At 42.2% G+C, this 14,297-nt stretch overlaps 1 protein-coding gene across 3 annotated transcripts in view; it reads right to left on the bottom strand.

Moving 5' to 3' along the window:
• WASF3 (WASP family member 3) overlaps positions 1-14,297 on the bottom strand; it is a 191,282-nt gene that overhangs the window by 22,921 nt on the left and 154,064 nt on the right. Inside the window, exon 7 of one of the 3 annotated variants that reach the window (XM_029602575.1) lies at positions 5,945-6,111. The exons of the other annotated variants lie outside the window; for them this stretch is intronic. Within the exon in view, the coding sequence (XP_029458435.1) occupies positions 5,945-6,111 (167 nt within the window). The remainder of the gene's footprint in view (positions 1-5,944; positions 6,112-14,297) is intronic. 3 annotated transcript variants of the gene reach the window in all.

The raw sequence follows: 14,297 nt of genomic DNA, 5'->3' as shown, positions 1-14,297 counted from the left end.
ACGCGTCTGAAGTTTTAACCTTCTCTTGGTAGTGAGACTGACTTTGTCTGCCTGGGTGTCGAACTCTACTCCCAGGTATTCCAGTGATTGGGACGGCTGTAGGCAACTTTTGTTGAGGTTGACTACCCATCCCAGGCTTTCCAAAAGGGCGATCACTCTGTTGGTTGCCCGATGGCTCTCCTCTCGTGATTTCGCCCTGATCAGCCAATCGTCTAGGTAGGGATGGACAAGGATTCCTTCCCGTCTGAGCGCCGCTGCTACGACTACGACCACCTTGGTGAAGGTCCGCGGCGCCGTGGCTAACCGAAAGGGCAGAGCCCGGAATTGGAAGTGGCGTCCCAGAACCTTGAAGCGTAGGTAGCGCTGATGATCCAGATGGATCGGGATATGCAGGTAGGCTTCTGACAAGTCTAAGGCCATGAGGAATTCTCCTGGCTGTACTGCTGTCTTGACTGAGCGCAGAGTTTCCATGCGAAACCTCGGGACCCTTAAGTATCGATTGACTGACTTGAGGTCCAATACGGGCCGGAAAGTGCCCTCTTTCTTGGGTACCATGAAATAAATGGAATAGTGTCCAGAATTCACTTCCCAGGCAGGTACTGGGATGATGGCTTTCAAGGACAGGAGCCTCGCCAGGGTAGCTTCCAATGCTGCCTTCTTGTGTATGGGACACGAGGATTCCACAAACTTGTCCGGAGGGAGATGATGAAAGTCCAGATAATACCCCTCTCGGATGATGGCGAGGACCCATTGGTCCGACGTAATCTTGACCCATCTGGGATAGAAGAGGGTTAACCTGCCCCCTATGGCTCCGTCCCCCGGATCGATCGGCTGATTCTCATTGTGAGGCGCGGCCGGGACCTGAACCCGAGCCGGCTCCCCTCTTGCGCTGCTTGGACTGAAAGGACTGGTTCCTGGCCTGAGGACGAGGCGCCTGGTAGCGACTCCTATAGGGAGTGAAGCGCTGGGAGCTTCTACCTCTGGAGGGCCTTGGAAAGGCGCGCTGGTTCCTTCTGAACTGATCTTCCAGCAGTCGAGGTACTGGAGAGGTGCCCCATGTGCTGGCCAGTTTGTCAAGGTCGCTGCCGAACAGGAAAGAACCCCTAAAGGGCATTCTGGTGAGGCGTGTCTTCGAAGGAGCGTCAGCTGACCAATTCCGTATCCAGAGCTGCCTCCTGGCGGCTAAGGAGGATGAGACCCTCTTGGCTGTTGTACGGACTAGGTCTGACGCAGCATCCGTGAGGAACGAAAGAGCTGACTCCATGTCTGTTGCCGGAGCATTGTTCCTGACCTGTGATAAACAGGAACGCGTCACCACTGTGCAGCAGGTTGCGATCCGTAAAGATAGAGCTGCCACCTCAAAGGTCTGTTTCAGAATGGCGTCCAAGCGCCGGCCATGAGCCTCCTTGAGGGCCGCCCCCCCTTCAACTGGAATGGTAGTGCGCTTGACCACAGCGCTGACCAAGGCGTCCACCTGAGGGCACGCCAGCATCTCCTTGATTGCCGGTTCCAGAGGGTACATGCCCGTCAGGGCCCGACCCCCTTTGAATGAGGCTGCTGGTGCAGCCCATTCCAAATCTATCAGTTGCTGTGCTGCTTGAAAGAAGGGAAAATGGCGGGCTGGAGGACGAAGACCTTCCAGCAGAGGGTTCTGCGTAGAGGGCGCCGTAGTGCTGGGACCTGTAATATCCAACTCCGCCAGGCACTGAGATACCAGGTCGGAGAGATCTTCCTTGGGAAAGAACCGCCTCATGGTTCGATATGGCTCAATCCCCGAGGGAAGTTCCCCCCTCCTTGGAGGGTTCGGATTCGTCCTCTGAAACATCAGGGTCCGCCTGAACCGGACTGCCTGGAGGCGGGTGTGCTTGCCCACGATAAGGGCGCGAAGGTCCAGGGGCAGGATCCGCTGGAGCAGCAACAGCAGCAGCAGCAGCAGGGCCTGGACGGGAAGCTGATTGCATCTGTACAAAGGCATGAATCCCCTTAAAGAGATCTACCCAGGAAATGGAAGCGGTCTCTAGTCGTCGGGGTACCAGGTCCCCCGGGATCCCAGGTTGTTCGAGACTGCCCGCTAGATCCGGAGTGGCCCCTGGGGAACTGTCAGCAAACCTCGGTTGAGACTGGTCCTGGCCCGAGGCTCCCACTGCCTCCTCACATTGGGCACAAAGGGAGTCTGGCTCCTTGCTATGCGTGGCTCTAAGCTGGCATGCTGAGCAAAGGCAGAGGGCTTTAATGCCAGAATCAGGAGGCGCCACCACTGAAGACGCTGAGGCGTTCTGTTCCATTGAAGAATATGCGCTTAATATGATATGTGCTCAATAATATGCGGCAGCAATATGCGCCCAATACAATAGGCGCTCAATAATATGCGGCAGCAATATACGCCCAATACAACAGGCGCTCAATAATATGCGGCAGCAATATACGCTTAATACAACAGGCGCTTAATACAACAGGCGCTCAATAATATGCGGCAGCAATATATGCGTAATACAACAGGCGCTCAATAATATGCGGCAGCAATATACGCTTCATACAATAGGCGCTCAAGAAAATGCGGCAGCAATATACGCTCAATGATATCCAATATGCGCTCATTAGTATGCGGTTAGCAACATACACTCAATGATATCCAATATGCGCTCATTAGTCTGCAGTCAGCAATATACGCACAATGATATACAATATGTGCTCCTTAATATGCGGTCAGCAATATACGCTCAATGATATCCAATATGCGTTTAGTCATAGACAGGCGCCTATCATGGGCGCTCAATACCTGAACAAGGCAGACAAAATGGCGACCTCCACGGAATGCCACATGCAGGCAACGCCGCCGATCCTCATTCCTCGGAGACCCAAAAAGTAAGAGATGTACTCCTTACCTGATCCTCGACGCTTCCCGGTTGGAACCCGGGCGGTCTCCGGCTGTGGGGGGAGAGGGGAAATACCTTCACCGCCACGCTTTGAGGAAATGCACCCGCTGCCTCTAGGTCCACGCTGGGACCGAGGCGCCTCTTCCGCCACGCCCGAGCCCTTCTCGCCCGGGGGCTAGGTCCCTGCCGCGATTCGGCCACCGGACCGAGGCCTAGACCTCCGGGGGATCTCGGAAATCACCCCGGGAAACTCAACTGGGGGAGGGACCCCAAGGGTATCACCGCAGGAGTGCGGGGCTCGATGTTCCTGTAGAAATTTAGTAAGAAAGTAGAAAATAGAAAGTAGATTGGAAACACGCTCAGCGAGCGTGCAGGCTCTCCAAACTGCTTTGGAGATGGAAATTACTGAGTTGCTACGCTTCCTGTGGGGGTATATATACCCGTGCTGACGTCAGATCCGTCTCCAAGTGATAGCACGAGCATACTATACCATTCGTTCTGAGTCCATCTGGCTACATGCTAGGAAATTATGTTTTTAGACATTTTGTCTGCTTTCAACATAATTTCCCATGAGATCTTGTTAAGGCTTGCAGCTGTTGGGATCTGTGGGGTAGAATTTGATTGGTTTAAATCTTAGCTTATAATCTAACTTTATAACTAACTTTTTATGTAAAAACTAAATTAAATGATTTCTGAGAGTAGGCTATCTGTATACTGGAGTTCCTCCAGGATCAGCCTTGTCCAAGCTTTTATTTAATATATACTTATCTCCTTTGGAGCAACTGCTTTGGTCCATGGGGGTTAAAATTATGATATTCAGCTTATACTCCTAGAAAATTATACAGTGAATGTCACCAATGGATAGTTCAATGGTTGAAAAAAATTAAAGAGCGGATGGTTCAAAATAATATGATGTTGACCCTAAGACCGAATTGTTCTGCATTAGTTATAAAGTTCCACTGGAAAGTACATCTCCAATCCCGATTGAAGGACAGTTTTTTTTTTTCTTTAAAATCAGAAGTTGGGGATCTTAGAATCCTGCTGGATACTAAATTATCTATTAGGCCTCAAATAAGGAAAGATTAAAGGCTTGTGTTTAAGTTGCGGGTAGTGAAGTAGTTAAGGTACGTGATATGTTCAACCAATTTTCAGGTGGTAGTCGAAGGATTGGTCTTAACTGTTGACTACTGTAATGCAATATATATGGGACCTTCTAAGAATTCATTGCAAGTATTACAGAGTATACAAAGTGCTACTGCTGGGTTGACTGAATGAGTAGCACTGAGGAAACATCTTACCCCAGCTTTAATGAGACTACAATGGCTGCCTATTACCACTAGAATACATTTCAAATGTTTGATGATAGTTTTTAAGGCACTTCAATAGACTGGCCCAAGTTATTTACTATCCCATATATGCCTTGTAGAACACTGCACTCAAGACCAATCAATGTTAGTGCCTTCAGTGCAAAAAGACCACTTACATAGCGCTAGAGAATTTATTATTTTTTTTATTGGTCCAGCACTTTGGAATAACTTGCCAATCCAACCAAGGCTTGAGACAGATTTAAGATTTTGGAAGGGCTTGAAGACATTGCTGTTTTGGGAAGATTTTCCTTAGCTGGGTGGTGATGGGATGCCTTATAGCTAATTTGGGAAGCTGCTGTTTAAGGTGAAGCAGTGGTGACTTTTGACTTTTATTAGGTTTATTTTAAAGGATGTTTTAACTCTTATTGTGAATGTTGACATGTGCTATATTTGACTGCCGTTATTGTTGTGAACTGTTTCAAGTCATATTTCTGTTTTAGGGAGGTATTATCCAAGTTTAACAATTATTGCATTGATAGCAGCAGAAAATGCATAAGATTACAAGATAAAAGGCAATGGCCACTTCAACAGATCCATTTGGTTAACTTTGATATGTACGTTCATGACACACACAATCTGCTTGTGATGTCATAAAAAGAAAGAAAATAAAGGGTTCTCCATAAATAAAATGCACATTTTAATAAAATAATAGTAAAACACAGACAAGCATGTTAAACTGTTCTTGTACTTCAAGAGCAGTGCTCCTGAGAAGAAACACACATTAAAGATATTTAATCAGAGAACCTGCCAAATTCTTAACGCTGAAATCATAAACAGCAGGTACACAGCAACTTCCTGTAAATAGAGAAATGATAATGCATATGTTTATCCACAGCAGTAATCGTTTTTCAGGCTGTAAAAGCTCAATCTGAGTGCCAGAGAGAAACTGAGCAAAGCACATAAATTAATGTAGCAGAGATTTCATAAGGATGCAAAGTGATAGTGTGCCATAAAAAGTCCAACAGAGGGAGCAAGAAGATCGAAAGTGGTAGCATTCGACATTTACCAGTCTCTAGTTAAGCATTTATAAAACAATGAAAGGGGATTTTTCTTTAGCCATTCACTAGTTGGTAATTAAATTTAGAGATGAAAAAGTGTATCAAACACTATAGTTTTAACTAGGGCTTCTGATTTTAGGTATTTATAAATTGTAAATTTAGCTATTTTCAGCTAATTAGCGGTTCTCTGGGAGTACCAAAAACCGGTGTTTATCGGTATTTTTGTGGCACAGGTACTATTGTTGAGTACCTTTTCCAGTTGAATCAAATACATAATTTGTGCAGCTGAGGAGTCGTTAGCATGGAAAAGGCACAAAAACAAAGTGGAGGATCCAGTGCAGGCAAAGAAGGCGTGAGAGAGTACAAGGGGAAGTGGTGTTTTTCCAGTCTTTGTCTAAAAAACACCTATTTTATTTATTTCTTTTTTGCACTGGGGTGTTTTATTGAGGCTTATCTGTTAAATCCTAAAATCATAAGCTCTAACTATAACTAACCTTGGAGAGACAGGGCAGCAAATGTCCAAGGTGACCACTGCTTTTAACTATGCGATTGCAAAGATGTTTCCTGCATTAGTGCTTGATAATCATGCAACTTTGCCATGCTGCTAAATAATCAGCTAAAGGATTAATATTTATTCAAGACTGGACAAAAGGCAGGCAAGAAAATGCCAGGGTCTTAAGTAGAACAAAAAACCAAAACAAACCCTTTGGGTATTTTGTCCTTTTTCATGCTTCCTGCCTGTTCCAGTTTCTTTGCGTCACTCATGAACTCTATGCCCATTTTCCTCCTCTCCCACTCTTCTCTTCTTGTTCTCACCTTCCTCACATTAACATGCTGGCTTCTGTTTGGATTCAGCTTGTGTTTCTCTCTCTGAAGCACAACAGGAATAAGCATATGTATTGTAAAAAAAAGCCACATACCGGTAACTTAAATTTCAAAACAAATACACTTTTTAAAATAGGGAAGCTTACATTGGCTATTACTTTAATAGCCTCTACAAACTCTTCTGCATCCCTAAATTCAGCTGCTGCATATTTACTATGGGTACACTTGAAAAGCCTATAGTTTAAGACAAACCTGTGTTTTAAGGGCAGCTAATTCGACTGTGTGATATCTGTTATTGATATAACATGCTGGCCCATTTCATGCATGTAGGAATCTAAGCAGTCAGTTAAATTTAAATTTCAAAATACAGGCTTACATGACAAGACTGCAAAACATTTTGCTCTAGCTCTCTAGATATACAGAATTCTTTTAAAATTACTTACCTGTAATTATAACATTAGAAAACCATTGATCCACTGTTGTTCTCTAACAGCAGATCAATGGTGTCATACACATGGGCCACATGATCACATTGAAGCAGTCTTCAGATTTGTGTGTCATTGAGTTCTTATATGCTACAGGACCAACCACCAGTTTAATCAATGGCATTACACGAAAAAGAAGAAGGAATGTTTTCTCAATATAAATATATAGAAGTACTGTTTGTGGGATGTGTGAGGTGAATAGAGGGTATGGGTGTGGGGGATGTGTGTGACAATGTGTGAGGGTACAAGGCTGTGTATATCTGAGGGTGGATGTGTGGGGGTGAATCTAAAGGACAGATGTATGTGTATGGAGTATGTGTGTGTGTGCAGGTGTTGTGATTTTTTTTAGTAGTATGGCTGTGTGACTGTAGGTAGTGGGTGTGGTTGTCAGGGAATATGTATATGGGGTATGTGCATGGTTAGGGAATGCCTGTATATATGGGGGTGTAGGTGTTTTTATGCAGTGAAGAATGTGCATTTGTAGGGCAGTTATGAAGAGGAAGTAATCTTCGGTAGGGCTGAATGTTGTGTCTCTTTTGTGGGTATGTCTGCGTAGGTATATGGGGACTGTGGTTTGGGCAGGTGTGTGGGGAGTGTATATGGGTATGAACTAAGAAGAGTCAGTTATTTTCTCCATCTCTAGTGGAGAGGACACTTCTCCATTTGAGCTTATCATTTCAGTTGAAGTTTGTACGGGCTTTGCTAGAGATGATTCAAACCAATGCTTATCTCCTTGGTGATGGCATCCAGGACATGTGATCAAAGAATAAAAGAAAAACTTTCACAAAAGGGAGGCAGGTAGGTTGTATGACTACTCTGAACTACTATTAGAGATTTGATTTATTTATAAACTGCCTTTCCTGAGAAAATACTGCCCAATATGGCAGACAAATATAAACATTGGTTGCATAAAACACTTATAAAAAAAAAAAACCCAAAAAAACAAATTAGTATTCCTAATCAATAGCCAGGCTAAAAATTATTCATGGGATATAAACTGAAACATAATAAAAAAAAGTTTGCCAAAAAATTATAAATATAATTTAAAAAAACTCAAAAGATAACTACAGACAGGCTGCAAATAACTTACTATAAGAGCAAACAATTTAAAGAGTCAAGCTATGATTTGGCTTCTAAGAGTCAAAAAGTCAAGTTTTTATTTGGATCTAACAGACAAGTAATTAGTCCCCCAATGGATATCCTTCGGAAGTGAAGTCCAAATTTGAGGGGCTGTCTAATGTCATATATGACAACAGTGGAGTATATAGAAGATTGCCCTATACATATTTCACTGCTCGAGACAGAATATACAAAGCTAGTCATTGTTTCAAGTAATGCAGGTCTAATGCCCTTAATGCTCTAAAAACAAATGTTAAAATTTGAAATTGAACCCAGGGTCTTACAGGAAACCAATACAGTTCTGTAAACAGTAGGCTAGACATATCTCTTGCCCTCTTTCCAGAGATCATCCAAGAGACAGAATTTTTCTCCACTTGAAGTTTATGAATAGTCTTGTTTGGTAACCTACATATAGCGCATTGCAGATGAGATAACCATACCCCTGCATAACCATTTTAAGACCAGATTTCTCCAAAAAGGGACTTGACAAACTAATTGAAGCTTGCAGAAGGCTCTCTTAGAAACTGATAAAATATGAAAATTCATATTTAATGAACAAACCAACATAAATCTCAAATTTGAACTTATGGAGTACAGGATATCCCATTAATCATAGGAAGAACACTCAACTCTGGAATTTCTCCTTTCGTATTCATTAAATCTCAGTCTTATTGGGATATAACTAACTATTTCCCTGCATCCATTCTATCACCTTTAAACACTGATCTAAAGTTCCTAATGATTCAGCTGATTCTTCTCTCAAGGGAATCTGAATATCATCTGCATATAGGTGATAATGCAATGCAAACTTTTTTTTTCACAAATTGCCCTAGAGGTTGTAGACAGATATTAAACAGAACTCAGAAAAAGGCGAAATATTGGGGCACCCCATATTTTAAGGGCCAAGGATTAGGTGACAGATCTCCCAATATCCTTCCAGATAGGAATGACAAAACAATAACCAGACATAACCTTTATTCTCAAATAATTTATGCAATAAAATGGTGCGATCAAGGGTGTCAAAAGCTGTAGATATATCAAGTAAAATCAACAAGACTCCTCTCCCTTCTGAAGGTCATCTCAGGTTATCAGAATTGTCTCACTGCTTTAGGCTGCTCTGAATCCCAACCATAACAGATCTAAACCCTCAGAGCTCTATCCGGTAAAACCTTAATGGCAAAGCAACTATCCATTTAATTTATTTAGCCAAGAATGGTACATTTGACACTGGTCTTAATTCTCACACTGATCAGGATTCAGTAATGGTTTCTTCACAGAGGGGTGGATTAGCTCAGACTTTAGGATAGATGGAACTGATGCTTCCTAAAGAAAAGCGTTAACCATTCTAGCAGTCCTTCACCCAGATACTTCACCAACCATTAAGGATAGGAGCCTAATGTATATGTGGCTGTCTTCGCTTCAGCTACATTTTCCTAGACTTCATCAGCATCCATCTTCTGAAAATAATATTGCAGTGAACAGTGATCACATAGATTAATTCTATTAGATAATACTATGGTTGACCCATGACCTAAATCCTCACAAATTTTAGAGATTTCATCAGTAATGTTTGGCAAATATTTCACAGTCCGGGCCAACTGAATATTCTTAGTGAGATGAATGATACAAATAGCCAATTAGTTAATCTAAAAACAAAAAAAGCCCTCTACAGTTATTCTTCACTGATGACTAACTGAAGAATATACTTTTTAATGACCAAGGTTGCTTCCTTGATTCTTTTACCATGGGATAAACACCACACTTTACCTAGCTCTTCCTGTGATTTTCTCCAACACCTTTCCAAAGGTTGACCAGATTGTTTCAAACACAGTGCAGGCTTCATATGGTGCACTACATGAGTTTTAATTAGAGCAGTCACATTTATAACATTATTCAACTCCTTATTCCAAAAGTTAAATAAATCGACAGTTATCTGTAACATCTCTTCCCCCATTTCTTACTAATTTATCAAGGTCAATCCTTTCTCTAGAAATAAGGAAAAATTACTACTTACCTGATAATATCCTTTCCGCTAAAGATGGCATATTAATCGCCACCAGTAGGTTATGCACCTCTGCCAGTAGATGGAGATGGAACAAAAGCTGACGTCATGGATATAAAGTCCCGCCCTGACATTAGACAGCCAGTATTCTCTGAAAAAGCCAAACTGTGGACAAACCAATTATACTTCAACATTATCATTAGCGATCAACCACTCATGCTTCCAAACCAACGGGAACACTGAGCTCAGAAAAAAAGAAGTAAAGATACAGTAAACTAAGGGGCTAGAAAAGCCACTTACCAGTCTTCAACAAAGAGTAGGAATCATACTCTGCAATGGTAGCCCTGAAAAGGCTAACCAAACTGTAAACCTCAGCAGCCTAGGGCAGGTATGGGATTGAACTGCCCTCATAGGAAAAGAAAATTATCAGGTAAGTAGTCATTTCTCCTTCCTATGCATTCTGGCAGGTCATTCCCCACCAGTGGGATGTACTAAAGCTAATCCCAAAAAGGGCAGAAGGCTGCCAACAGACCAGTCAAAACCGTCTGCACGAACATGGCATCCTCCCTAGCCTGAACATCCAAGCAGTAATGCTTGGAAAAGGTATGCAAAAATGACCACGTTGCCACTTGGCAAATCTCAGCAGGCGACAACAAATGAAGTTCTGCCCACAATACCACCTGAGCCCTTGTGGAATAAGGTCTAATCTGTTTCAGCAAAGCAATCTCCGTAGCCACATAGGCGGCCATAATGATTTCCTTAACCCAGCGGGCTATCATCGCCTGCGACGCTGGTGCTCCCTCTCGCCACCATGCAGTACAGACAGGCGATTAGACTTCCGAACAGATTTGGCCACTTCCAAGTACCGCGTTAAATGACTCGACGTCCAAGGAACACAAAAGATGGTACTCACTTTCATCTATATCCCTGTCCAAGGTTGGCAGGGTAATGAACCGATTCAAATGGAACTCCAAAACCACTTTTGAAAAACAAATGAGGTCAGAGTCCAAAGCTGTACTGCTCCCAGAGTCATATGCAGAAAAGGCTCATAGCAAAAAAAAAAAAAAAAAAAAGCCTGCAGCTCAGAGACCTAACATACCAGACTGCCACCAGAAAACCGGTCTTCAAGGAAAGAAATAGCAATGAAAGAGCATGCCGTTGCAAAAAGGTTGGACTTGCCAACAACTCTAGGATCAAATCAAGGTCCCACAGATGCACCGGAAGCTGAAGCAGGAGGCGAAGGTGCTTAACTCCCTTCAAGAAACGGGACACGTCAAGATGGGATGACAAAGGCCCTCCCCATTGATTTTCCCCTATAACAAGGAAAAGCTGCAATTTGAACTTTCAGGGTGTTAAGGGCCCAGCCCTTATGCAAGCCAACCTGTAAGAATTATAAAGGAATATCCACCATGAGAGTTTGAGAACCTCGCTCAAAACACCAGGCCTTGAAAACTCTCCAAACTCCAACATAGGCTAGATAAGTAGAAAGTTTTCTGGCCTGAAGTAAGGTGGTAATCACAGCAGGCGAATAATCCCACTTCAACAACCAAGCCCTTACATAAAGGCCAAACCGTAAGACAAAATTGATCCAGATCCTCATGTAGAATGGGCCCCTGCCACAACAGATCCTTCTGAGAAGGTAGCCTGAGGGGACTACTCACCAGCAGTCTCTGCAGATCAGCATATTATGACCTCAGAGCCCAATCCGGAGCCCCTAAAAGGATGTTGTTGGATTGACTTGCAATATTCTGGACAACCCTGCCTATCAGAGGCAAGTGTGGAAATGCATACAGTTGGGCATCAAGTGGCCACTCCTGAATGAAAGAGTCGATGCTCAGTGCTCTGGGGGTCCCGACTGTGGCAAAAAAGCATGGAACCTATGCGTTGAAGGTCGCCAACAGGTCTAGGTCCAGTAAGACCCCAGCAGGCCACAAGGAGTTGAAAGGCTTCGTCTGCCAGCACCCATTTTCCTGGGTCCAAGTTTCTCCTGTTGAGGAAGTCAGCTCCGATGTTCTTTCCAGCAATGTGAGAGACAGATATGTCTAGAACAGGGGTGGGCAATTCCGGTCCTCGAGGGTTGCAAACCAGTCGGGTTTTCAGGATATCCTTAATGAATATGCATGAGAGAGACCTGCATACACACTGCCTCAGTTGTATGCAGGTCTCTCTCATGCATATTGGTTATATATTTGTGAATAAAGCTTTTGCACTCCATCAGATCCAGAGGCATGAGGTCTTCCCCTACTTGAACTGTCATTATGATAGATCACACCACTTCCATCCTGAAATGCATGACTTGCAAATGATGATTGATGCCCTTGAGAACCAGTATGGACTGAAAAGACCCTTCTTGGGTATGACAAAATAAATGGAATAACAGACTGTATTTTGCTGCAATTCAGGAATAGGAATCACCACTTTCAGGTCCAATAGCCTGTATAATGTAGCTTCCACTTCTACCCTCTTCTGAGGGGAGTTGCACGGTAATATCATAAAGGCATCCAGAGAAATGTGAAGACATTCTAAAACATACCTGTCTTGAACCACTTTGAGGCCCATTGATGCGAAGTAATTTGGACCTAACTGTGATGGAAAGATAAATTCCATATTGCTCTTTCAGAAATAAGAGATGGTGATTCCCATGTCCACCTGGTTAATAACTGTAAAAGGACCTGTCGTCCAGGAATTTGTGCAAACCTATAATTTAAAACCCAGCTATGTTATTACTCTTTACCACATCCTCCGGCAACAAATTTCACAATTTGTAATGTTGACTGAAAAAAAAAAAAAAAGATTCTCTTAAAATTTGTTTTAAAACTGGCTCCAGTTAGTTTAATTGAGTTCCCCCTAGCTCATTTTCTCTTAACTTCTTCTACGCCACTCATGATTTTATAAAACCTCTATCATAAGTCCTCTCAATTGTCTCTGCTCAAGCTGAAAAGCCTTAACCTGTTAAGCCTTTTTTCATAAGGGAACTGTTCATCCCTTTTATCATTTTTGTTTCCCTTCTTTGTACATTTCCTAGTACAGCTATATCATTTTACAGTTGGGACAACCAGAACTACACACAATACTCAAGATCTGATCACACCAGAGATATATACAAAGGTGTTATGATAGCTTCAGTTTTATTCTCTATTCCATTCTAAATAATTAACAAAGTTCTATTTGCTTTCTTGACAGCTACCACACGAGCTGAAGATTTCAATATATTGTCCACAGTGACTCCAAAGTCCTTTTCATAAGTGGTAACTCCTAATATGGGAACCAGAATTGTGTACATATAATTAGGATTATTTTCCCCCTTATACATCACTTTGTACTTGTCTATATAAAATTTCACCTATTTAGATGCTCAATTCCCCAATCTCACAAGGTTAGCCTGCAATCCCTCAGTATGTCCTTATTTTAAGTACTTTGAATAATTTTGTCATCTCCAAATTTGATTACCTCATTCACTAACCTTTTTTCACATCATTCATGAATAAATTAAAAGAAAAAATAAACTGGTCCCATTACAGATCCCTGTGGTACTTTATTTTTTTAAAATGTGATATTTTTAAAATTAACTTTTACATAGTAATACTTGTTGGTCATTTAACTATGTAACATTAAGATAAAACAAATTGCCCCATTACCCTCCCCCACCACCACCACCACTCCAAGTGTCCATCATCCAATTTATGGTCTTTATCTCAAATTTAAAACATTGTCCAGATGTGCACAAAGGATATATTGGTGTTCCTGCCTATAGCAATGAGCATTCCCATCTGATAAACTCACCAAATCTTTTATATAAGGTAATCATGCTAGGAGAATATTTTATTTATTTATTTATTTATTTAAAACTTTTCTATACCGACCTTCATGGTTGAGGGACCATATCAGATCGGTTTACATCGAACTGGGGAATTGGAACAAAAAACCATAGTTTGAACAGGAAGAACAAAGTTACATTTTCTACAATGGGCTGCCACTTTGCACTGAGCTGAAATTAAAATCTGAGTGATCTGTGATGCATCATTAACCGGTACATTGATTTTTTTGGATCCCACTCGACAATGACACAACAGAATGAGTTTCCTCCAATAAGGAGCAATTTTGTTACAAAATCACCATATATGGCCAACTGTCCCAACCTCCCCAACTCCCTCCAACAATTATCCAGTACAGATTTATAAATTTCTTGCTGTCTGTATGAAGACTTTATAGGTATTTTCAGCCAACTGAGCCAAAGTCTTGGCAAAGTGCAACCTAATCTCTTCCCAGTCTTCCTCTTCAATCGCATAATCTAACTCCCGCTCCCAAGCTATTTCATATTTTAATTTTCCTTCTGGTGGGAGCAGTCAAGACCTTACAAATTTCTGATATAAATCCTTTAAGTTATGTACAATAATCGCAAAACTTCCCTAAAGTGGTTTTTCTCTTACAGAAAAATTGCTTACTAATTCTACACTCCACATAGTGTCAATTGCAGATATGCATAAAAATCAGTATGAGCCAATTTATATTTCTCTGTCAAGGTTGTAAAATCCAACTCATTTTTATCCACAATCTGGCCCATTTTACCTAAACTGAGCCATTCCCATCTTCTGAAGATCTCTACATCTTCCCCAGTTGGGAAG

This window comes from Rhinatrema bivittatum, chromosome 5, assembly GCF_901001135.1.
Source record: "Rhinatrema bivittatum chromosome 5, aRhiBiv1.1, whole genome shotgun sequence".
Lineage (NCBI taxonomy): Eukaryota > Metazoa > Chordata > Amphibia > Gymnophiona > Rhinatrematidae > Rhinatrema > Rhinatrema bivittatum.
This window is presented reverse-complemented; position numbering and strand designations above follow the sequence as displayed.